At 36.9% G+C, this 25,578-nt stretch overlaps 1 protein-coding gene across 2 annotated transcripts in view; it reads left to right on the top strand.

Moving 5' to 3' along the window:
- Positions 1-19,631, top strand: part of LOC124131523 (multiple PDZ domain protein-like) — a 78,274-nt gene extending 58,643 nt beyond the window's left edge. The window contains exons 4-12 of one of the 2 annotated variants that reach the window (XM_046494822.2): positions 695-827; positions 5,663-5,845; positions 6,881-7,100; positions 8,235-8,370; positions 9,146-9,789; positions 10,634-10,748; positions 11,234-11,372; positions 12,390-12,431; positions 14,445-14,582. In XM_046494822.2, coding sequence (XP_046350778.2) covers positions 695-827; positions 5,663-5,845; positions 6,881-7,100; positions 8,235-8,370; positions 9,146-9,789; positions 10,634-10,748; positions 11,234-11,372; positions 12,390-12,407 — 1,588 coding nt within the window. In that variant the 3' untranslated portion in view covers positions 12,408-12,431; positions 14,445-14,582. Of the gene's footprint in view, positions 1-694; positions 828-5,662; positions 5,846-6,880; positions 7,101-8,234; positions 8,371-9,145; positions 9,790-10,633; positions 10,749-11,233; positions 11,373-12,389; positions 12,432-14,444 lie in introns of both variants that reach the window. The other variant, XM_046494821.2, reaches the window with a different exon arrangement.
- The last annotated feature ends 5,947 nt before the right edge of the window (positions 19,632-25,578 follow it).

The following is a 25,578-nucleotide window of genomic DNA, read 5'->3' as shown; positions in this document are numbered from 1 at the left end:
ATGAAGATTGCAATATTGTTCATGATATTGTTGATAATGATGTTAAACATAAAAATGATGATGCTTTTGAAATGTGTGATTTGATCAAAGGATTTATTGATAAAACACATTCTCTACCTTATCGCAAAAGATGGACCAAAGACACAATTTGTCTTTAACATTGAAAGTGTCTCCACATGGTAATTTATTATCTGATTTCCTCTGTTGTTATCTCGACTAGTCTAGAATATATTTGAAACTGAAGAACAGAAGTAAATTCAATATTGTGATGTATCTGTTGAATCAGCATTAGTGCTCAAATGCTCAAATGGTCTGTCTGGAATGTTCTGCACGCCTGTTATATTCACATGTTAACAGCCATACAACCACAAGTCTTGTCAAATACATGGTTTTTGTGATATATGAATAAACATGATTCCAAGCTGTTGACATGTCTGCTTATTATTCAGGGATACCAGGTGTGCTGGGTAATTTCTTGTAAATCTTACAAATAATATACAATGAAACACTGTTAAACCAAACAGGCTCTGCTGAAATTGTCCTGATTAACACGTTTTTGAGCTGAAGAGTCATAGGTACATAGTAATAGCCATGTCATTTGGTATTGGCAGTTCCAACTGTAACCATCAAGAAGATGGGGTGTCCAGATTAACAGGGTTTCACTGTATTCAGTTGTGTTGTGATACATTCACAGAGATGGTCGGCTGAAACGGGGAGACGAGCTGCTTATGATCAATGGAGTGAGTCTAATTGGGATGACGCATCAGGAGGCTGTTGACTGTCTGCGAACAGCACCCAGACTGGTACAGCTGGTTGTGGCCTCCAAGGTAATTTGTCCTTATGCTAGGTGTTTGTGTCTGAAAGCAACCATGGTACAACCTGTTGACCCATCGGTCACTTGCAACATTCCTGCTTATTGTAGGTTGTGTGGATGACCACACTTCTTTACTTTTGTTACTACAACTGTAACTACATTTCAATAAACATTCTCCTAAGTATATGATAGTATGGTTATAAACTACGTGGAAATGTCACTACACCCATAATATCTTGTCATGAGTTACATAACCAATCTATGAATGCCACTCAAAGATCTCCTTTTTGGATGAAATACAATGAGAAAAGGTTAATATGAGCTGTAAAAATTCACTTTAGCCATAAATGAATTTAGGTCAGTTAATATGGCTATATTATATATGGATAACTGGAGCTACACAGGATTTAGATATGCCAGGATACACCAGTTATTCAATGGATATGTGGTTAAGATAGGGGCCAATTATAATGAGGAGCGATAAGTCACAATGTGTGACCTGGTTGATAGTCTGTCAGCATATCCTATCGTTGCTCAACTATCAACCAATGATGTGCCCGGCCCACACAGTATTTGGAGGCTGCTGTGAACCAACTGGAATATTGCTGACTGTTGCATAAACAACATTCAACAGTTGACTTGCCTTTGCATGTGTTTGAAATGGGTGCCACTGTGGGACAGGATGACTCATCGCGGACAAGCCGTTTCATCATTGTGTGAGATTGATTCATGAACATGTGCTCTTGATATAGTTGGAATCATAGCATTAACTTTGCTTTTAGCAGAGATCTCTTATGGAAAGGGTGATGTCGCTTTTATTTACAAACAAATGATTGTCAATGGAATAGTGTTTTTAGTCATATGTAAAAGGTCGGTCTCATTAATGATAATTGATAGGCATACAGGATAACCACAGTACATGTTCATGAAATGCAAGTAGGCTTTCTGCATATTTTCAAAGTAAAGCCATTCAACTGACTTATTATAAGTGGTTCAATATTCTGCATAATATATAAGGTATCATAGGATTCCACTTTCCTCTGAACCAGACAGGTTTAAAGCAGAAGGCACATAATAAGGTTGACCAGGGTCTTGTCATTCAGAATGTTATCATCCATTTACATCCAAGAAATCTGGCGGTGTTGTCAACAGTTGTCAGGGCTCAATATTGATGTTATGGTTGCGATACCTTTAGGTCAATTATCAGAGGCCCGGTGCATTACCTTACATTGATCACATCAGACAGGGGCAGACAATCTATTAGTGGACAAAGAATTTGCCAATAGCATACCACACGATCATTATCTAAACCCCTGCTAGAACACACAGAGGTTGAAATTGCCTAACTCATTGTGGTGACGAAGTGAATGCAAAGGGAGACGAACAAATGAAAGAGATTATAAATCTGGAGTATGTCATTCATCCTCCCCTCTTAAACACCCACTGCCACATGTACTTGTATATTGATTTTACACAACAAGGACATACATCATTCCTTCTGGAATACAAACATGTTGCAGTCTTATAAAACTGTTTTCTTCAGTGATTGGGCTATTTAGAACACTTGTACATTGTTTTCATACATTTTCTGTGCTTAAAAGTGATTAGTTTTTTTTCTACATAAAAGGAGATTTATTTGTCTTGCTTTACAAATGGTGTTTCAGACATGTCAAGATGCCAGTGGTAAAATGAGAAAAAAGGCAATTTAAGAAATGTTGTCAGTTGATTTGTGTCCCCCAAAAGAACTTTTGAAACTAAAATATATTCAAAATGAGTATATTTTCAATTAAAAACTATATGTTTATTAATTTCATAATGCTTAAGAATCTATGAGATGTAAGTTTGGTACAAAATGTTTGATTATGTTGCTCTTAACTCAATAATAAGAACCCGCACTCACTCCTCTTCAATAAGTGCCCCTGACCTACTTCTACACCATTGTTTAAATACCTTTATAAGCGACAATACTATTCTCAACAAGTTACATGACAGTCCTTATATTAATATTATTTACAGAAAACACAGCGGTATAAAAGTAATGTATAACTGCCTAGTATCATTCATCAAAAACGTTTCATCAACATTTGAAGTTAGTTCCCTGCCACTCAATCTCTGACAACAAATTTAACTTGTAGTGTATGGTTTAAATAAATCTCCCCTTTGTCAATTTTGTAAGTGCCGAAGGTGTTTATTACATGAAATACAGTATGTCGTGATTGCCTATTAAATAGGAACATTGAAATAGATTTGCCTATGTATTAGCATTTCACCCTCACAATTTGGGAACAACACATACAGCCCAGTTTATATGGGTTCACAGTGTGTAGGTTAGCCATTGTTACTATGTGAGTATTGGATCTGTTTACCTTTGACATATATCAATCTGGGATGCTAGTGATAAAATCATTGAACATTCACACACTGACCTTTTCGGGGGTTGGGGGGGACTCGTTGGTGTTTCTTGGATGTGTGCTTTGATATCCAGTCCTTTGAACTAGGAGACTATTATTGTAAGAGCAAAGCTATTACTGTCAACAGAAGTATATGTATCTGTAGAGTCTGCTTCAGCTTCAAGACTAATTATATTGTCTACAGGTGACACTCCTTGCAAAGATTAAAGCAAATCATTTGACTAGATTGTGGCAAATTGGGATTTATGTTAAGTTTGACTCAAGTAATACTGTTCTCATTTTGTTCATCTCCAAACTCAAATTTTATGAACGTATGTCAATCTTGTCAATCATGACAGTCTATTATGGTAGACAGTAATTAATAGCATTATCAAAGTCTATTATGGTAGACAGTAATTAATAGCATTATCACAGTCTGCTATGGTAGACAGTAATTGATAGCATTATCACAGTCTACTATGGTAGACAGTAATTAATAGCATTATCACAGTCTGTTATGGTAGACAGTAATTGATAGCATTATCACAGTCTACTATGGTAGACAGTAATTAATAGCATTATCACAGTCTGTTATGGTAGACAGTAATTGATAGCATTATCACAGTCTGCTATGGTAGACAGTAATTGATAGCATTATCACAGTCTACTATGGTAGTCAGTCATTGATAGCATATCATCACAGTCTGCTATAGTAGACAGTCATTGATAGCATCATCACAGTCTACTATGGTAGACAGTAATTAATAGCATTATCACAGTCTACTATGGTAGACAGTAATTGATAGCATTATCACAGTCTACTATGGTAGTCAGTCATTGATAGCATTATCACAGTCTACTATGGTAGTCAGTCATTGATAGCATCATCACAGTCTACTATGGTAGACAGTAATTAATAGCATTATCACAGTCTACTATGGTAGACAGTAATTAATAGCATTATCACAGTCTACTATGGTAGTCAGTCATTGATAGCATCATCACAGTCTACTATGGTAGTCAGTCATTGATAGCATCATCACAGTCTACTATGGTAGTCAGTCATTGATAGCATCATCACAGTCTACTATGGTAGTCAGTCATTGATAGCATCATCACAGTCTACTATAGTGGACAGTCATTGATAGCATCATCACAGTCTGCTATGGTAGACAGTAATTAATAGCATTATCACAGTCTACTATAGTGGACATTCATTTATAGCATTATCACAGTCTTCTGTGGTGGACAGTCATTTATAGCATTATCACAGACTGCTATGGTAGACAGTAACTGATAGCAGTGTCTGAATAAACTGCCTATGTGGCAGATCTTTCAATCATTTTTGCATTATCGTTTATGTCATCAAAATATCAAATTGCATGGAACACCTGGCATGCTGCTCTTGGATCAGTTTGGCCTGTGCAGTGTTGATCTGAGGCCTCTAGATTGAGGGTTTCACTGGCTATGTTGCAATAATGATCCTTCAGTCCACCAAACGATGCATTTCTACCATTGGGTGTCCGTTATTATATGAATTTTGAATGTCGTCATTTCTACCATTCTCATGAATTAAATCAGTTTCAAGCTTGCAGTGTTTAGTAATGCTATTAGCACTGACAGAATTCACTGCTTGGGGGAAATTTAGAAACATGGGCAACTCTAGTAATCCTCAAAAGGAATGGCCTCGTTGAGAAATGAAAAAAGCAACAAGCATGTAACTGAGCCTAAGTCACGAACATTGTATGAAAAATGAGTAACGAAATGTTCTTAAGAAAATGGTCTCCCTATTGCAGACATTGATTTTTCATCGGAATGTTTCTCGACTAAATATCCTTCTTTGTCCTTGAATAAGAGATTGTATGGCAGAAAAAGATGTTATGTTCTTGTCTGTTTCCATTTATGCCTACAGTGCTAGTGCAGAATCAGATTTGTCATTTTGTAAGTGGAATATGACTTGGACATGTAAAATATCTTATGGTCAAATTGAAGGTGCGTATCAAGGCATGTTGTGCAGGTCTCTATCTTAAATTGTCATCGTTGTCGAGATTGGATTGTCAGTCTTTGTCAGTCTGTTTCATATTCATCAAAAATAGATTTATATCTGAAATGGGGAACTTTATCTCACAAGCAATACCAACTCAATAAGTTTTCCTGCTTGTTTTTGTAAGTTAAAGGCGAAGAGGTCACATGTAAACGATGCCAGTGTTATAGGTTCTGCATTTTTTGCAGTTCAACTTTTGTACGAGGCCTTTGGTTCTGAACTCTTATTGGCTATTGGTGTGAGAGGGGGTCTCAGTTACTACTACGTGTCGCTTAGGAGCACTTAAGATTTAGGAGGGCGAAAACAATTACATCAAATGTCTCATTTAATTAATTCCTTCACAATGTTATATGTATGGTGACAGATGTTTCAGAAACACATTTATGCAGAAAATTGCTTTCTGTTTTTTTCCAGATCCGTAAATCAGCATCGATAGCCTCAACGTTGTCATCCCAGTTTCCAGGAAGTCCAAGAGTTCTGTCCCCTGTTCCACAGTCAACCAGTCCTGTCTTCCAATCAGAAACCCCAGCTCCTGTGCCAGAGGTCATCGCGCAGACTCCATCAGGGACTGTGTTAAAATGGGAGGAAATGTTTGATGTAAGAATTATTAATATTCACTTATATATTTCAAATTGTTCTCACATTTGATGTGTTAGAACACAGGGCTTGATTAAAGGAACTTAATTTAACTTGCACTGGGTGCATATTGACATGAAAACGTTGCACCAAACAAAACCTGGGTGCACCCTGGTCCCATAAATGTATCAAAGTTGGAACAAAGACCGGTCAGCTGCCGGTGTCACATAAATTAATGACACATTGCTGTTAAGCGTAATAGAAACATGTGCACATCTTGAAGTATCCAGTTTGATTACATCAAACCTAAGAAACTGCATGACAAATTACACTTAACACAGGGATTAGTGATGAGAATGGTAAATAAATGTTACCGAGTGTGTTCAAAGATCGATTTTGTGTGGACACAAACTTGAATTTTCTTTACATGTATGTAGACATTAATATTAGGTAGACTTTTTCAATAATAGGTTGCAATGGTGCATGTTCTGTAAAGCTAAATCAAGCCCTTCAAAATGTACATGTAAGGTATATCCTACTTAGCTCAAGATCCATAGTAATCAGTTATGCAATTCAGTTATGATATGGGCAATGTAAACATAGATTTATGGTAATTAAATTATGCATATGTATAATACATCACATAATGGGTCTTTTGTTGGAATTTATTTGTGAAAGAAATGAACAAATTGATAATTAATAAACATGATAAATGTCTCATATTTGATTAACTTTGATGTGTATGACATGTGTCCATAAATATTGACACTACAATGCACAGTTTGTTGGTCTAGCAATTGCAATAACAGCCTATCATGGAAACCCTTTATCATAGATAGGTGTGTCAGACAGACAGTGTAAGCAATGTGGTGTTGGGCATATCAAACAGCCCCGAAAAGACATGTGAATGACCTATAAATACATGCAAATGACCTGTTTAGCCCATCAGCTTTCACCTCATGCCTGGGGGTGCTCTCATATCAGCCATCACCCTTCCTAGGGACCACACCAATGCTGTCCCTATAATGACAGGTTAATTTGATTTTCTTATTCTAGAAGTTCTCCAGGCCTGGACAGAATTCCCAATCACCTGATAAATATCGATTCCCAAAGTTTGGTCCAGAGCAGATATTAACTGTGAACAAAGGTGCCAAGGGGAAGGGTCTGGGATTTAGCATTGTGGGAGGAACCGACTCCCCCCGAGGGAGAATGGGGATCATTGTACGGAGGATATTTCCCAACGGTGTCATCGCAGAAGATGGCAGGCTCAGAGAAGGTACATGTATCAGAGTTTTCTGTTGCTATGTTTTTATATATTCAGAGTAGAAAGTTAGAGGTACCATATACTACCCAGAAGAAGTGAAAGTACACCTGATTCTTTCATATTAATTGGGTGCTCTTTAACTTCTTTTGAGTAGTATATTTGAGAAATACTTTTATTTATTTGAGTTTGATTATTGAAGACACATCTAATATGTTCATAAATAAAATATATTGCAAATTATAAGTAACGAATGTCTTAAGTTTAGTAGAGATATGCAAATAATAGACCTTTTTTCCCTTTTAGTAATAATTGTGTCCCTGGCTTCAGAAAAAGAAATTGAGCAAAGAAATGTTCAGAAGGATTCAAGAGTTGTGCCCCTTATTTTGACCTCAGCTTATAAGTGTTCCTTGATTACTGACTGTCAATTGTACAAAAATGTGCATAAGAAATAGAAGTTCTTCCAATATATTCTCTATTATGTAGGTTTTATACAGCATTAGAAATTTGGCACTAGTCCTATAGTGCTTGCCAAACTGCCAAGAACTGGTAGACATTTGCCATTTGTAAGAGTTCTGCTTCATGGTATCAGGACTAATGGACTAAAACTGTTAGTCTCTGTTGCTGTTGTGTCTTCATATCTTGATATCAAAAGGAAATTCATATTGTAGTCTGAAAATAAGCAACTATAAATACTTACACCTTTGATGCAGAGTTATATGTGTCAAGAATGGTGATATATTAGTGATAATGAGCAAAGGTTTTGTTCCATATTTAGCTTATATACTTCTTAAAGAACACCCAATTCTTTCATATTTTAGTTATTCTCTTTGTTAAAGAACACCAAATTCTTTTATATTACTATAGTTATTCTCTTAGTTAAAGAACACCCAATTCGTTCATAATACCATAGTTAGTCTCTTAAAGAACACCCAATTCATTCATATTACTGTAGTTATTCACTTAGTTAAAGAACACCCAATTCATTCATATAATTTTCATATTACTATAGTTAATATGTCAAGGCATGCTAGATAAACTATAGTCATATGAAAGAATTGAATGTTCTTTGTTTTCTTTTGAGTAGTATATATTCGTTCCATAAAATTTGAATTTGAATTTGAATTTGTTGATATGTTGTTGATTCAGGTGATGAGATTGTTGAGCTGAATGGAGCCCCACTGCAGGGCCTGACACACAAGGATGTTCTGTCCAAGTTCCGCTCTCTCAGGAAGGGCCTGGTGAGACTTGTGTATAGGAGCAGGCTCTCCTCACCAAGCTCTAGGTGAGTCACACAAATATCTTTTGTGAGTGAGTGAGTTACATTTAGCGCTGCTTTGAACATATTTGAGTAATAGGTCAGCTCAGTGATTGAGGAACAACCAGAGTGACAGGTTCTGACAAACCAATCAAGGTAAAACTCTTAGTCTATGATAACATTTCTTTAAAATAATTGTAATTTTTTTCTTCAAAAGTAATAAAATATTATATATATTCCACAGTCAAGGCACAGGACTACTGGCATGGCTAAGGGTAAAATTGCTGCACCTACAAATATTTTTGAAAAAAGCTTTGTTGGAGTAAATTAAGCTAATTATGGTAAATCTGTTGATATCAAAATCTTTTGAAGATTATGCCATAGGACTAGATTTGGCTGAATGTTCTTTAGTCTGCCAGAAGCTTACTTTTAATAATTTCACATCTATACTCATGGCAAGAAATACAGGAACATGGTAATATAGCAGAAGAAATTATGTTAACAATGTAAGCTACAGTGAAATAGTATTATCTGGTGTGTCACAACACAAAACACTGACAACACTGGGTAAGTGTGGAATGTACAAATACATATGCTTCCATTTCACTATGTAGCTGGAATATTGCTGAGTGCAGCGTTAAACAACAAACAAAAAACATTTCCCCCTGTTCTCTCATTTCTCAGTGTATATTGCACATCTGACAGTGCTTATGATCAAATATGAATAAAATTTTGACTGTCAGGTCATCTTGTCTTTTGTGTATTTGTCAACACCGAAGTAAGTATTAGTTGTTTGTTCCAGCCCCCACCTGTCGCCGAGCGCCTCCCCCCGAGAGTCTCCTGAAGGTAGTCCTGTCTCCACCCCTGGGCACTCCCCGCGTCACACTCCCTGCAACAGCATCTCTGACCCCTCGGTCTTCGGCATTCTTCCCAACAGCAGCCTACCACCTCTGTCCCCACTGGACAAGGCATCAATTCTCACACCAGGACTGGTGTCCCCGTTTTCATTTACAGATCGAACACAGACATTGCCACATAATCTAAGAACGCCTGGAATCAGGACCAATTTGTTCCCCACGTCCCCCATTTTGCACTCACATGGAGATAGAACCAACTTTACCATATCGGGACATAACACAAACTTTATGCAAAGGGAGGCAACTCATACTTCATATATGGGGCAAGAAGTCTCTCAGCAGAAGTATACTAGCACGGAGCTAGGCCTTTCATCTCATAGAGGAATGGCAAATGCCCAATTCCGAACTTTACAAAGTACAAATCAAGGAATAAACTTTATGTCAGTCGTTCAGAAACTGGAGTATTCTCAAAGTCGAGTGAGCTCTACTATGGGTTCAGAGAATGGATTCCTGTCTAATGGTAGTGTGCTGAAGTTAACAAGTGAAATTGGCAGTAACAATCGAATCTTTGAAGTGGATCTTCAGAAAGGTAGGAATCTAATACATATAGCTTTCAGGTAAGCACAAGCCAGTACACATTGGCTGAGCCTGCCCCACCAAGCGATCTTCGCAATACGCATGTCTTGCGTCTGTGTTACAACATGGAGTTACAATCATCCTAGTGCTCAGGTCGCTTTATGAAACGGTGTCCTGGTACTCTGGGTTTTCAGAATTTCAGGTTGTTGTGAAATGTTCAGGCTAGTAGCCTTGCCAGGTTTATTTCTGTCCCATGCTCTAAGACATACAGTATATAGGGATTTTTACAAACTTTACAATTGAGGTGTTGAACGTTAGATGCTTTGCTGCATGTCACGTCACGATGTAACTATTTATGAATTCATGTTGTTTTATGTCCCAGTAAGCAATTTTATAAACACATCATGACGTCCTATAAATAAGTGAGTCTGGATAGACGAACCAGTGGCTGACACATCAGCCAGGGCAAACATTTTGACAACCAGTCGTCAGTTTGGTCAATTTTTGTGACAAGTATTGGGTGCCAGGGACCTTTTCATCCCCAAGGGGTAACTAATAAAGGCATAACTGCAACAAAGAAACTTTGAAACCATGGCTCTGTTCCACAAAGCGATCATAGCTCTACAACTGTTGTAAGTCTGGGTTAAAGTATGGGAGTTACGGTCACCTTAGTGCTACAATCACTTTGTGGGCCCAGGATTTTGACATTCTGAACAAATTACATTGCACAAAGACTTTTTATATTCTTCTTTTATTCAATTTGTGTTTGAGTAAACATTTTGCAGTTCATGCTTGTATTCCCAAAGCAGAAACATGAAATGGTGTGACACTGTCATGTGAATATTCAATGCTTTCAGAATGTGGATTGAGTTTGGGCATCAATGTGGTGAGGAAGACGATTGGCGGCATCAGTAACATCTACGTTCAGGACATCACCCACAACTCCCAGGCCGAGAGGGAGGGGCAGCTCAGGTCAGCTAGTGTCATCATTATTCAGTGGTAGAAATGAAGTGTGTGTAGGGGGTTCATTCCCTTATACATGAAACATACTTGAACATTACTGTTATAATGACGGTCAAACTTAATTTCAACCAATGATATTACACAACACATTTACTCATGAAAAAACTTCATAATTGCAAACAATGTTGATACCTTATAGGTTTGTTGGTAGGGTCAACTAAGGAAAAGAGAGATATCTGTCAGCTGCTTCAAGGTCTTCTTTGAATGATATTGCAAGTAAAAGAGCTATTCTTGCGCCCACATCTATATCCCATGCTGTTTTTGTTCAGTACTGATAATTATGACTGAGAAGCAAATAATCTGTTCTTAGTGATTATTTTTATTTTACATTTATTTTTTATGTGCTAACCAAACATTGGCTAGGAAATTAAGACAAAAAGTCTCATGCTCCTTAAGGATGATATAAAAGTAATATGTACATACATGTGTTGTAGGAAGGGAGACCTGTTGGTGCGAGTCAATGGAAAGCCGATGCATGAACTTACCCTGTTGGATGCCTACCAGCTGTTCCGCAATCTGCCACCAGGGCCTGTTGTCATCTTCGCACAGAGAGATGACAAGAGCCTGTCTCAGGTCAGTCAATAAGCCATGTGACATGAATAATCAATAAGTCACAACATTCCTTAATGCTGCATCAGCAAATTGTACCTATTTATGGTGATCAAGATCTTATACAACCTTTAGGTTGCAAAAAATAATGAGAAATATGTTTACAACATTCATTTGATAGATATGCACCCTCTTCAGAAGTTTGAGGAAATAAAACAAAGACCATATATATGAAACTAATTTAGATGTCTTCTATTTCAAGAAGTTTCCATTTTCTCTGTTATATTTGGTTGTATGTGTCATCTGTCATGTAGTCGAAGTCTGTTTGGTGTTTCATTAATTCGCAAACTTGGCAGAATAAGCACTTGAAAACTAATTCTTTCCAATTGATTTATTTTAGTTCATGACATAGTTTAATGTCAAATATTTGATAAAATATTGGTGCCTTAAAGTTGATTGAGGGTAGTTATAAAGCTAAAATATAGCTAATATATCAAATATTGTGTTTGGCTTGTAACCAGGGTCAAGTAGAAGTAATAATTTAAAGTTGCTGTCACCTATGAGATGTAAATATATAACACATAAATTCTATTTGTACCCAATATTTTAGATATCCTTCAACTGATGTATCCACTGTTCAAAGCATAGACACCTTTGCTTGTAAAGGAATGCATTTGCGACTTGTGTGAAAGACATATGTATTGTATATTGTACATGAAAATTCTATCTCACTCTATGCACTGTAGTGTAGAATGGCTACACTACTGGATGGATAAAAGCGTATTATATACCGGTAATAGCAATTGGAAGGTTATGAACTATATCGTTGCCACAGAAGACTTGTGCCCAACCGTTAATTGGACATACAGCCTAGAGTTTTATGTCATATTCGTGTTTTCGTGCCTCTCTACTTCAGGTCTATCTTGAGTGTATGAACATACTTATTGCCATTCAGTGCTTATTGTGTCAGTTGTTCTATCTGTTCTTATATTGAGTCCATTGTCTATAACTTACCGTGAGAGTTGTGTCCCTTTATTCCAGCGCCAGGCATTTGTTTAGTGTTCAACCCTCTATCCATATTTGGTAATTACAGTTAGCCATTTTCACTAACTTGGCATGGTTTGATGTGTGGTGTGTTAACTTTATCAGTATAAGTGTTGTGTGTTTCTACTGGAGAGTAATCAAATATGTATGTGAATGCTACGTTTCTACTCTCTCAGGAATATTCAACCTAAAAAAAGAAATAGAGAATTATTTTTAACTTGTATCAGGAATTGACATTTTAAATAGATTAATCTGAAATAAACTGCTTCCTGGCTGATTGGATTTGTGCCTAAGAAAGTCAAGAATATTTGTTTAGTGTAGTATTTATATTTATAAATTTTATATTGTCATAATTAGAGAATAACCTATGAACTATAAGTAATTACGGATTATTTGCCCTGAAGGAATGGTTTAATTCTTGAGCCGTTAGCGATTCTCCAATTAAATAAGGAATATCAGATTATCAAAGACTTGGCATTTACAGCATTCATTCATGCAGGACAGAAAATTCATAATTCCGAGTTTCGATTAGGCATTTCTATATATTACTCATTGAAATTTTAAGAGAGAAAGTTAAGAAAAAGCGTATGGAATGTCAAAGCTACAGAGGAACTTCATTGAATGAAGACAGCCTATTGTTCAGATGATGTAAATGTTTTCAATTTGGGACAACATGTTTTTACAATGAAGAACTGTGGCTTCAATTAACAAATCACCATTGAGAAAATCATTAAAATGCACATGTGCAAATATCGGAAAGTTATTACACACGATCATTCAACCCATATGGGTAATAATATTGTGTTTCACTGCTAATTTTAAAGGACATTGCAATACATATGCCACCTGATATACCTTAAATGAAAATAATGTACATTCAAGTTGTGGTAATTTGTAACGCTTAGGTTTTAGGTAGGCCTATATATAATTTTGTCATTTTGTTGGACTTTAAGAGGATAATTGTTACATTACTGTATTGTTTTATTTTCTTATTAAGTAGATGCTTTTTACTTGTTGATTTTGTTTACTTTGATAAAAAAGAAGAAACTGAATTTGGAGAAAGATGTAACAATTTGAAATCTTGTTTTTATGTAGAGCCATATTTTCCCCTTAGAAATCAATGCACTAGTGTTGTTATCAAGAACAAAGAGTGTTTACTGATTGTGTTTACTTTGCATGCTCCTGTATGTTTGATGTGTGCATCTTAAATTCATGTACCAAAAGCAGTATGAGTGATGAAAGCACCAAGTTATTTGCTTTCTATTGGTATGTTCAGTGTTTCACCTGGCTTTTTAACATGAAAATACACCTTGTTTTGTTTTGAATTAAACATGTTGATGCAAAGTTTGTATGGTAAGAAGTAGTTCCAAACATGAAGAGCAACTTATATCTGGTTTATTTTCTTCACGTGACATTGTCAATGCCCTTCCCCTGTGGGTATCCTGGGTTCCAGTTCTGGGTTTGTTGTAAGAGCCTGACTGAAAGGAGGATCTGTGGTAAATCAATCTGTGACATTGTAACCTGACAGTGCGGATTGTTGGCCCATGCTATCACCCACTAGTTTGCTCGTCACCGACAGTCATGGGAAACCCCAATGAGTTGGAATAGGTCCCCAGCAACCTAGGCTGGTCGTAAGAGGTGACCAAATGGATCAGGTGATCAGACTCAGTGATTTGGTTGACTGTGTGTCATCCACCTCACAATATCGATCACTGGATTGCCTGGTCCAGACTCAATTATTTACAGGCAGCCGTCATTTAGCTGGAAAATTGCTGCACGAGGCATTAAACAAGTCATGAGAAAGCGGAACTAGTGCTGATTGGCATAAAATAACATTCATTTGCTCCAAGCCCCTCCATGCTACTGGTAGTGACATACATGTAAAATTGTACCAAATTGTCTGTTCTCTCATCTTTGTTTCTTTATCCTAAGTGTCACTCAAAGCATGTCTGCAATCTTTGTTAAATGTATCCTAAGTATATTCTTTTTCTGTGTGTGTGTATAATTGCTTTCAAATTGTTGAATGTTTCACAATCGCTTTTCATGTTGTAGTCGGAGTCATCTGACGCCTCTACCGTGACAGATGTCAGTGCTGAAAGCAAGAAATTGGAAAATAAAAAAATGAAGTCTAATGTGTCCTAGGTGACGTGACCTTTGTTGACTCACTTCCTGTCTAGTGACGTCTGGGACATCATCCACGGTCTTTCTCATATGGTGACCATGAAACCAAGTGGGACAAGTGGCTTCATGAAGTTAAAGTGGAAACCATTGTTGTTAAAAAACTTTCACTGTTCTTGTATGAATCATCTTGTTTGTTCTGTTGCGTGACTTTGTACCAACGGCAGTGCGTTACTAGTGTTTGATCAGTTACATGTATGAGTAATGGCTGAATGTCGCTAAGGGCAGATTGACAAAAAGTGGTTTCAAACTGTTAAGTTTGTTCAACTATATTTTTCAAATAGTAATATAATAATAACATGTTTTTTAATTGGTGTTCAATGTGTTTGTTCCATGTTGAATTTGAAAACTTCTACAATTTACTTGTGAACTTAATATAGTCCACTAAAAAAGCTCAAACGAGAATACAATTTTGAGACTGGGTACTAATAAATATTCTGTTCATGTGAATAAGCTTCAATGTATTTTTTTAATTACGTAATTTTAATGTAACAGAAGTGATGTAATGATATGCCTTAGTCGGCTGTATGGATAAAGAAGGGGATGCAGTGTATAAGGGTTTGTGCTATGCACATAGAATTCATGTACAAGGACAAGGTCAGCTGTATGGATAAAGAAGGGGATGCAGTTTATAAGGGTTTGTGCTATGCACGTAGAATTCATGTACAGGTACAAGGTCAGCTGTATGGATAAAGAAGGGGATGCAGTTTATAAGGGTTTGTGCTATGCACATAGAATTCATGTACAGGTACAAGGTCAGCTGTATGGATAAAGAAGGGGATGCAGTTTATAAGGGTTTGTGCTATGCACATAGAATTCATGTACAGGGACAAGGTCAGCTGTATGGATAAAGAAGGGGATGCAGTTTATAAGGGTTTGTGCTATGCACGTAGAATTCATGTACAGGTACAAGGTCAGCTGTATGGATAAAGAAGGGGATGCAGTTTATAAGGGTTTGTGCTATGCACATAGAATTCATGTACAGGGACAAGGTCAGCTGTATGGATAAAGAAGGGGATGCAGTTTACAAGGGTTTGTGCTATGCACATAGAATTCATGTACAGGGACAAGGTCAGCTGTCACCCAGGGGGAGATGGCATGTTAGTGTTTGGTCACTCGTGACTGATAATAAATTATGTCAGTAATCGCAAACAGTCTCTCTGATATCACAAGACTGTGGTTTAGCCTTATGGAGCTGGTGAAAGAAAGCATTGTAAAGAATCTGTCATTTATTACAGGCAACTTTTAGTAAGAGTTGCCTCCCTTCTACTGTTCATCTGTTGGAAAATTAGCTATAAATAATTTCATGACCACATTCTGTTATAACTTTTCGAGTAAGAAAATATCATCTACAAAACAGATTACAGGTTTATCTAAATGAAAAAGAGAGACAATGATACATAGTAACTGCCATTTATTTTAACTGACATGTTTATTTAATATCAAATCTGCAATATTAGAGCAATGATAAGTCTTTGAATGTTTTTGTTCATATTTATGAGAGATGTTGTGGGCAACAAATACTCACTACCCAATTTAGCTCACCTGTCAGAAAGTCAAGTGAGTTTGTGTTATGGCATGTTTGCCCAGTGTCCGATGTAAACATCTTCTCCCCAGACACCACCAGACCAATGAAGCTGAAACTTCACATTCTTGTTCATTGAATGATGACACCCAAATTTGGTCAAGAGGTTCAAATCAGATATTCAGTATGACTGCCATGGCAGCCATGTGAAAAAAATTAATTTTGGCCATTACTCCGCAATATGGAATGAAATTAAGTATATTTGTGGTTGGTAGTGTTAATGTCAATGCTGACAGCAACATTTTGTACGTGTCTGTCTTTGTTGGCATTTTAAACTGTTGACTGCATATCCAGGTGAGCTTCAGCACAGTGGCACTATTTTACAAGATTTTAAGCTGCCATGACATAATATTAGCTCACACACCTCGACAAAGATTGGTCATGTTACTCAAAGTACCATTAACCATCTGCAACATTTGTATGCTCCCTGACTACAGACATTCTTACTGGTCAGAATTATGTAAATTGTACCTTATCCATGAGAAGAGTAAATGTAAATTTATGAAGACCTTTTTGGGACAGAATATATTGTATCACTATTGATGGGGTGATTGTTGTGACCTGACTGGTTGTGTATTTCTTCGTACACAGACAAGGTGAATCGCTGCTACTGCTATTCTTCATTGGTTTGACTGACCCAGACACGTACAGGGCACTGTCCCACAAAGCAATCCTAGCACTACGACTATCGTAAGCCAGTGTTAAAAGTATGGGAGTTACGATCACCTTAGCGCTAAGATGGCTTTGTGGAACGGGGCCCTGGCCACCATGATATGTCTGTAATGTTGCTGAGTGTAGCACTTAAAATTAGTGCAAACATATTCCATTCACACGAAGGAATTGAATTGGGAACAAGTTATGCAACAATATTTTTGAATACAATACAAAGTGTAGCACTATGAAGCAGTACCCCACTCATACGTTCTCTGTTACACCAGAGACTGTATCAGCATATGGTCTTTGGTTACTCCAATCATACAAGTTTCTAACAATGACAGGTAGATGGGAAATAAATAAGTTGACGAAACATTCTTAGTACAAGTGTTGTTTTATGCACTTATAGTTAGAAGTGTTTTCCAGCTACATGTACATGGCTACAGTTTGAGTGGTGTGGTTTAGGTGAATGTGTGGCTTGTGTGTAGACACTAGGCTGTATATTAGGAAAGCACTGGCATAGGTAAGTCAGTGTTTCCTATCAATGCTTTTCAGAAATGTTTGTAAAATGAGCAGCAGTTCAGATAGTTATTTTACCACTAATAGTTTAGGTGATCATGATGAGATGAGGAACTTCACATGTATCCCTGATTGACATTCCTACATTAAGATATGACCAATATAGATACAAACTGTGGTTAATCAGTAACAAAAACAAATCTTATCTAATAAGAGACAGATGGCCTATGTGAAATTATGTCATGACCTGTCTTGTGACACTTGCATACATACCTCTCCATCATTCTGAAACTGATCACAGACCTATTCTGTCTGAATATATAATATATAATCCAGGCAATATTTTAGAACGGATGACAGACTTCAGATTGGAAAGTGATGATAATAGTATTTTGACTAAATTACTAAGCCAGTGTCCTAAATTTTGTGTTCATTGTCATATATATTTACTTATTTTTGTTGAAATGGACTTCTGAAAATGAAAAGTGGAAATAATAGAATATTGCTTTCAATTCCACAACAGTTCCATGTTTAACACAAAGTAAATCCAGTCGTGAAAATCAAAACTTATAAAATTTACCATCATGGTGGAGAATGTTGTTCATTGTTAGATAAATATTAATTTGGTTAGGACAGATTGTCATTGTCAGGGATAAGAATCTTCTCCAGATTTTATTGACCACAAGTTTGTTAAAATCTGATGGCTCCCCCCATAAACACCCCCAAATTATGGACCACGCTCCATTGCAAAAAAGTTTCAGCTGAAAAAAAATATCCATTCTCATTCCTGCATTGTTATTATGAGAATATGTCTCTGGTAGGTGTTGATATTTATTTACAATGATGTTTACTGAAAATGATCACAGCTTATAAGCCTACTGTATTTATGAGAATGTGTGGTTATGTGTTAATCCATACCAAATACCATTGTATTTTGAGTGTCATTTAAATCAGTATTAATTTAGTACCAGTGTGAACATTAACATTGTATTTTATGAATAACTAATCAGATTTATACATAATATATTTTCTTAAATCATTTTTGAATATTGTTAGTAATCATTATGTGGAAACAAATGGAATGTTTAGGTTTTCAAGAGAATGATATATAACCATAAAGTCTGAGGATTAATTCCCATTCTTGCGGTAATTCTAGCCATATATGCCAAAACACAGGAGGAAATCATTTTCAGGGATGACAGGATGTTTGAGGCAGGAAAAATCAATTCATTATTGGGGTAATTGTTTACAAATTTGGGTTACCATTTTATAAATGTTTATTGATTCTGTGGCTATTTGCTTTTATTTGGTAAAACTCCTTCTTAAATGAAACAAATTTAGGCTACCATTTTACTTGACTTTTCCCCTAAAAACACCTCTGAAATGGAAGTTGACCAAATAACAACTAGTAATGGACAAACTTGCAACATCTCAGAGAATAGGATCTTTTATCTTTACATTGTCAAAACTTGAAGGGGAACAAGGCTGGGTCAGTTCGTGGCAGTGTTTAGAATAAGTGCCTGCCTGTAGGTCCATGGCAGGTAGATCTCGTGTCGGGCCCATAGTTTCAAATTTGTATGGGAACTTATGGCCTTCAGTAAATTTATGTGCCAATTTATTTGTCCCAATATGCTGCAGTTTGTTTTTTAATGAGGGCATGTCGAGTGTAGTCAGGTCTTGCAGCTTCTAAAGTCTGTGGGTCTTGATGGCAGCCTGGCTATTTATTTTATTTCAAACACTGATTGGTGGGCCTCACGAGTTGGATTCATATCTGTCAAAACCTGCATTGTTTCACCTTTAACTTTGACCTTAATTTTATGATGCATATGTATCGCTCTGGCAGATAATGATTACCTACTTATACAAACTATGTCTCAGTTTGACACAAATCACCAAATGAGCATCTAGATTTAGACTTGAAATGGCAGGGCCCCTGACCATGGAACAATCTCCCTTTAATGACAGCCTATAACAAGGTCTGCCCTGATATGTACTGCTACGTTAGTAATGATCTGTGCAGAACACAAACCATGAAATGTGCTGTTTTTGTCTTTAAAGTGTATGTAAATTCAGATGCTACAAATCCAGATATGATCTTAACCTATATGTTGTTTATCATATGTATTTGTGATGATATATTTTCATGCATGCAAACTAAATATGCCAACCTTGCCAAAGCTATACAATACATGTAGCTACATTGTTACTGTTTGTATATCTCCACAAGTGCAATTCTTTCAGTGTCAGCAGTTTGTGGCATTTTCAAATGTATGCAATAAATGTTAATGTATTTATTTATGAAACTGGCGTCTGAGTAATCTTTTGTATAAATTCCAGTGAATAACAATGTAACTGAGTTTAGATCTTTTACTCCAATCAGATACCTGCTTTCGTGAGTATCTGATAACACCACCATAGTTTGTCCAGTCAGGTGAACTTTCTGATGAGACCGTCAGTGTCAAGGCTCCTCAATATTCTTGGTACGAGTGAGTACAGCTTTCAGACCAGCATATCTGATTTCTGGGTCTCCAAAAGTAGAAATGTCTAAATGTAGACAAATAAAGCCAAGATATATTGTTGAGGATTTTTTTATACACCCTGTTGTTTCTGAGCGCCATGGTACCTAAACCCAAAAGGGAGAACCATCGAAGTAATATTTGTGTTGTGTGTTTTCCTTTCAACAATGTTCCACATCAAGATGGTAACGAAAGTGAACCTAATCATTTTAGAAAGCTGACATGAGCTTTGGCACAAAAACATACTTCACTTACATTGGTGGTCACAGTTCACCTGATGTGACCCTCCTTTGGAGATGTACACAGATCTACACACACACAGACATTGTGTCAGAGTGAAAGATCTACACACACACAGACATTGTGTCAGAGTGAAAGATCTCCACACACACAGACATTGTGTCAGAGTGAAAGATCTACACACACACAGACATTGTGTCAGAGTGAAAGATCTACATACACACAGACATTGTGTCAGAGTGAAAGATCTACACACACACAGACATTGTGTCAGAGTGAAAGATCTACACACACAGATATTGTGTCAGAGTGAAAGATCTACAGATCTACACACACACATTGTGTCAGAGTGGAGGATCTACACACACAGATATTGTGTCAGAGTGAAAGATCTACACACACACAGATATTGTGTCAGAGTGAAAGATCTACACACACACACAGATATTGTGTCAGAGTGAAAGATGGTTTTAATGAGATTGATGGGATATCAGTTTTAAGCTAATTTCTGATTTGTTTGCATCAAGGCCTGCTTTTTGAAGTAATGAGAGTTGACAAACGGCTTCATTTTGGCCTCTGCCTGTACTCCTTGCCTTGAAAGCCAACAGTATGTATAATTGCTCACGCTATATATACACAACTGGTTTGTCTGGTCAAGACTTGATTGTTTACTGATTGCTGTGGTTGAGCTGATAAACAAACCACATCACTCACTTTGCACTTCTACCTGTGAGAATAACAGAAGCACACATTAATTATGCACACACTAGGTAGTACTACCATTTTGTACACCCATAGTATGTTCTGCATAATTTATCAGCCTATGCTGAGTTGTTGTCTTTTGACCTTATTTTCACTTGAATTTAGTGTTAGTGTATGGATTATCTTTTGAAGCTGACCTTACCACACAGAAGGAACATTTATTTGTCTTGGGTTTGAGACGGTGTAGCTTGATAACGGTGTTAGAACCTACACCGAAACGTCGCTCTTAATTGTAATAAAGAAGTTGTTCATCCATAAATTCTTATCCCTACTTAGTACTCCAACTTCTAAATGCCTATCAAAGAAGTTAGTGGCTAAAGTTCCGGGCATTTAGGGTAAAGAAAAATTAAAAGAACTATTACCATAAATAACTTTTGTTACCATTACAATTACTTTGTTACCATTTTTCCAAGTTTTCAGGTCAGATCTCATGCAGCTAGGTCAAGCATTCTTTACAAAGACCAAACATTACATTTTGGGGGTTTGGGTACACCATTGGTTAAAGGGAAGCATCCTTCAAGAGACTATGTTCCAGTTCCTTAAATGGATGCAGTGTGTGAAGCCCATTCCTGGAGATGCAATATTACTGGAAGCAGTGTAAAACCATTCTCATACCTTTGGGGTCCTGGGATTTGTTCATAAACATTATCTGGTCTATAGTGAATGAGTGAGTTTGATTTTACGCCGCTTTTAGCAATATTCCAGCAATATCACGGCAGGGGACACCAGAAATGGGCTTCACACATTGTACCCATGTCGTGAATCGAACCCAGGTCTTCGGCGTGACGAACGAACGCTTTGACCACTAGGCTACACGACCGCCCCTATCTGGTCTATAATATTTGTTTGGTATATTAGTTTCTTTTAAAATTACAAATCTTCCTAAAGTTTTTGAAATCAATTACTTTGTGCAACCAGTAATTACACTGACTAAATGATATTAATCCATCAAAGAGAACCACCTCATTCTGAATTCTGAAACACTACCAATGCACTTTGGTAGATTTAACAGGGAAGGGAATATTTGAAATGTACAAATGAAGCTATTTTATAAAGTACCAAATACTAAATAGTTGATGCAGTTGTACACTTATGTGAAAATAGAAATCATAGCCAAGCTGACATGACTACAAACAACATTGATCATTAAAACTTTTCCTTCAAAGGTCGATGCCAGAGAATAACCAACCTTGATTATGTACCCACATTCCATTTGGCGTAAACAGCAAATTAGAAGTGAAAATTATATGAATGGATCACTGAAAATCAGTGATGACACCAGGTGTTCAAAAGGGTCAGCATGTTAAGACTACTGAAGACAAAATGAACACAAGTGATTATCTGACTAATTCCGAAAATGCCTGCATGGTATACAGACCTGACATTCAGTAAACACAGTGTCAGCGAGACCAGCCCCACACTGTTCCTGCACAAGTGTCTATACATCTGTTCATTTGAATAGAAGCTCCACGTATTGACAGAGCTACTCTCAATTGCTTGCCTAAATATCCTCTTGCATGTGGCCAATCAATAGAGTAATTAAAGCTTTAATTCATTACCAGGTCCGCTTCTAGGCATGTGGACCATATTTAACCTCCCAGCATTTCTTCATGGGGGTGTTTTTAACTAAATGCAAGTGAGAGGCAGTGTTTGAAGGACGATTAGCTCACTCGTGCTAATCGTGCTTGGAAGCAAAGTTCTCTGTTTAAGCCAGGAACAAAATATTTGTGGGCCAACATGGTCAGTGAGGAGAATTTCAGCAATTTGTACGGCTCTTACCTTCCATATACCAGGAAAGGAAGCGGTTCCTGTGCAAAGTTTATTCAGAAAGGAAAAACGTGTATGTTTTTGTTTATAATTTGTCAAATTCTTTCCTAGAAGAACTGGAGACAAAAACTGGCTTCCGTGTAAATATTTTGTTTACTGCTTTGTTTGAAATAAGGAACAGCAAATGGTTGAAATGAATAGTTTTAAAATATCAAAGATGATAAACCCTGTATTTTATTTCCTTTCGGAGATGAGGATGTATGTCTGTCTGCTTCATGAATAAACTGTCAATTAAAGTGTCAATTGTTTAAAGAACTTTAGTTTTATGTAGCACTCAGTTTAGTATGGGTTGTATCAATGAGGGATAATGGTACATGAAGGCTTTATTGATACATTGTTAATTATGACAGGAAAGTTGTTATGAAACTATTATTGTGAAGTAAGTTAAATAGCTGAAGTCACTATTAGTTATAAGATAAGCATCAGTTTTACAAAATGTGAGGGATGCATTTTCTTTTTTATATTTTTAAACACACTGTTCAAGCTATATGTTTTCATTAAGTGTCAACAGATGTTATTTACATGAGATACATATGTTTGGTGGGACTATGTATTAAGTGTATTTCATCAAGTAAAAAAAGAAAGGAACATACATAGTGATTTGCTCTGTCAGAGGTTTCTAAATGCATAGAATTCTCTGGAAATGGCAGCCATGTTGTTCCCAATGGGCATTCTGTGATGACTAGAACCTCCCTCCCTCATCCCCCTCCCCACCCCATGATGGGGATCAAGTGGTTTCAATGTGTGACCTGGATGATTGTGTGTCATATGTTGATGGCTTTGGTCATGCCCCATGGGAGTGACCACTGGTCTGTCTGGCCGAGACATGATTATTTACAGGTCACTGTGACCACAGACTTGTAGGTATGTATGTCTGTGCTGTGACATATGGAGCAGGATTATTGAGGGTAGCTGCATAAAGCATCTCTCACTCTGTCACTCACTCACTCTCTCAACACTAACTCACTCACTCTGAAACCTGCATCACTTTCGGCTTTCCTCCCACATTAGGCTCACATGTCATGATATAACTTGGATACTGTTCAAAGCAGTGTTACAGCCAACTCACTCACAGGTATATATCCATTACTATGCATACTCCCAACATTCCTATAAACATTCATTTTCAAGGTCAATTGTCAATAGGGTCACCAAACCTATGACATGCTGGTGGGAGTTTCAAGATGATTCATATTAGTTTCAGTAGTCTCTCAATGTAGATTAAGCCTGAAAAGAAATATCTGACCATCTGAGGCAAGTCTACAATACTTTGGCAAGTCTAGATTTCTTCATTTTCAGGAAACGAGATTTCCTGGGCTCCTTTCTGTTATATTTTATGAGACAATTTAACAAAATCTTTTCACAGACTTAATGTTAGTCTTTCGTTTGAGATGAAGGAAAGAAGATTTGATAACAAAAAATGTTTAGGAAGATCAAGAAAAAAGACCTGGCCTTGACAAACTTTTCCAAATATCCTTCAAGGTTATAGAGCTGGGTTACTGATAAATTTAAGACCTTGTAACCAACTAGTGTTTTTCAGTGTCCTTGATAACTCACATATTTTCCCTTACACTATCCTTCTCTGGTGCTCGGTGGCCTCAATCCCTCGCAGTTCCCTTGCCCAGGATTGTGTATAATACCATGAGGTATGCACAGTCTTACTAAGCCCCTAGGCACTCATTAAAGACCCATCAGCACCAAGGTGTCAGTAACATGGATTAATTGGCCGAGGACAGACAGTTCCGGGGGACGAGCTACATACCTTCAGCCAGGTGTGAGCCATTTGGATGTCCACAAGGAGAGTCATGCCTGTATTTAAAAGTACACGTAATGGTGAAAAACATTAGATGTCTGCAAACATGGAAGAAAATGATATTGAATAAAATTTTTATCAATTTAGTTTGATTTGTAATTTTAAGAGTGCTCATGTGCAGAAGACTATCTGTTTGGTATAAATGTTTACCCTTTCAACATCTCTGACAACTCCAGATCTCTTGAGACTGAAACACGCCTGGACTTGGCTCGACCCCAGTCTTTAAACATTGCTGTCACATCAGCCAATTTGAAAAGGCAATTTTTCCTCTTTAGTTTATGGAATATTCAGCTATTAATGTATCCATGGGCAGTTTGGTGGTGGTTCTGAATATATATTTGACAGATGGTTTGGTGGGCTTCTTGTTCACCTGGATTAAAAAACCTGTTTTTCCATGCATTGTTTACAAACATCAGCTGTTATCACACAATGATGAGTAAATCAAGTACCGTATTTGACGCAATAAGTGCCCAGGATGCTCTCAAAATTAGAAATAGGGGGCTCTTATTAGAATATAATTTTGGTGAGAGAAAAAAAAAAAGAGTTGAAAGATTGTAAATTTTGTGGTTTATGCTGAAATGATACAAAAGAAAAGTCTGTGCGTATTATACATGACCGATATATTTTTCCAGAATTTAAATGCCCATAATTAAGGGTACATATAACACATGAGTGCGTATTATACACAAATAAATAAGCCTTGTTGTACATAGATCAATCAGAAGGGGTGCTAATTGGGATTGTTCACTAGCCAATATATTAGCAAATATCGACATGGGCGCTTATTAAAAAATGCTTGTGGCATGGTTTGATTCTTTTATGTCCTCTGACATAATACGTCCTTTGTAAAATACAATGAAAACTATTGTTTACATAACCTTGTTACATTGAGCATCAGTTACCCTACGTAACCTTTCATGGTAATAGGGGTCACAAGTGGCCCAGTCATCTAAGGCGCCGCAATTCGCTGTGCAGAGTTGCATCCCTTGGGCACACCAGAAACATATGATTGTGGGTTCGAATCCCGGTTCGCCCTGATTATGTTTCTAGGTTTGTCAGCACCATACCCGTGCTCGTGGGTTTCACCGAAGT

This window comes from Haliotis rufescens, unplaced genomic scaffold (genome assembly GCF_023055435.1).
Source record: "Haliotis rufescens isolate VD_foot unplaced genomic scaffold, xgHalRufe1.0.p SCAF_1, whole genome shotgun sequence".
Classification (NCBI taxonomy): domain Eukaryota; kingdom Metazoa; phylum Mollusca; class Gastropoda; order Lepetellida; family Haliotidae; genus Haliotis; species Haliotis rufescens.
Note: the sequence above shows the minus strand (reverse complement) of the source record. Positions and strands in the feature narration are given on the sequence as shown.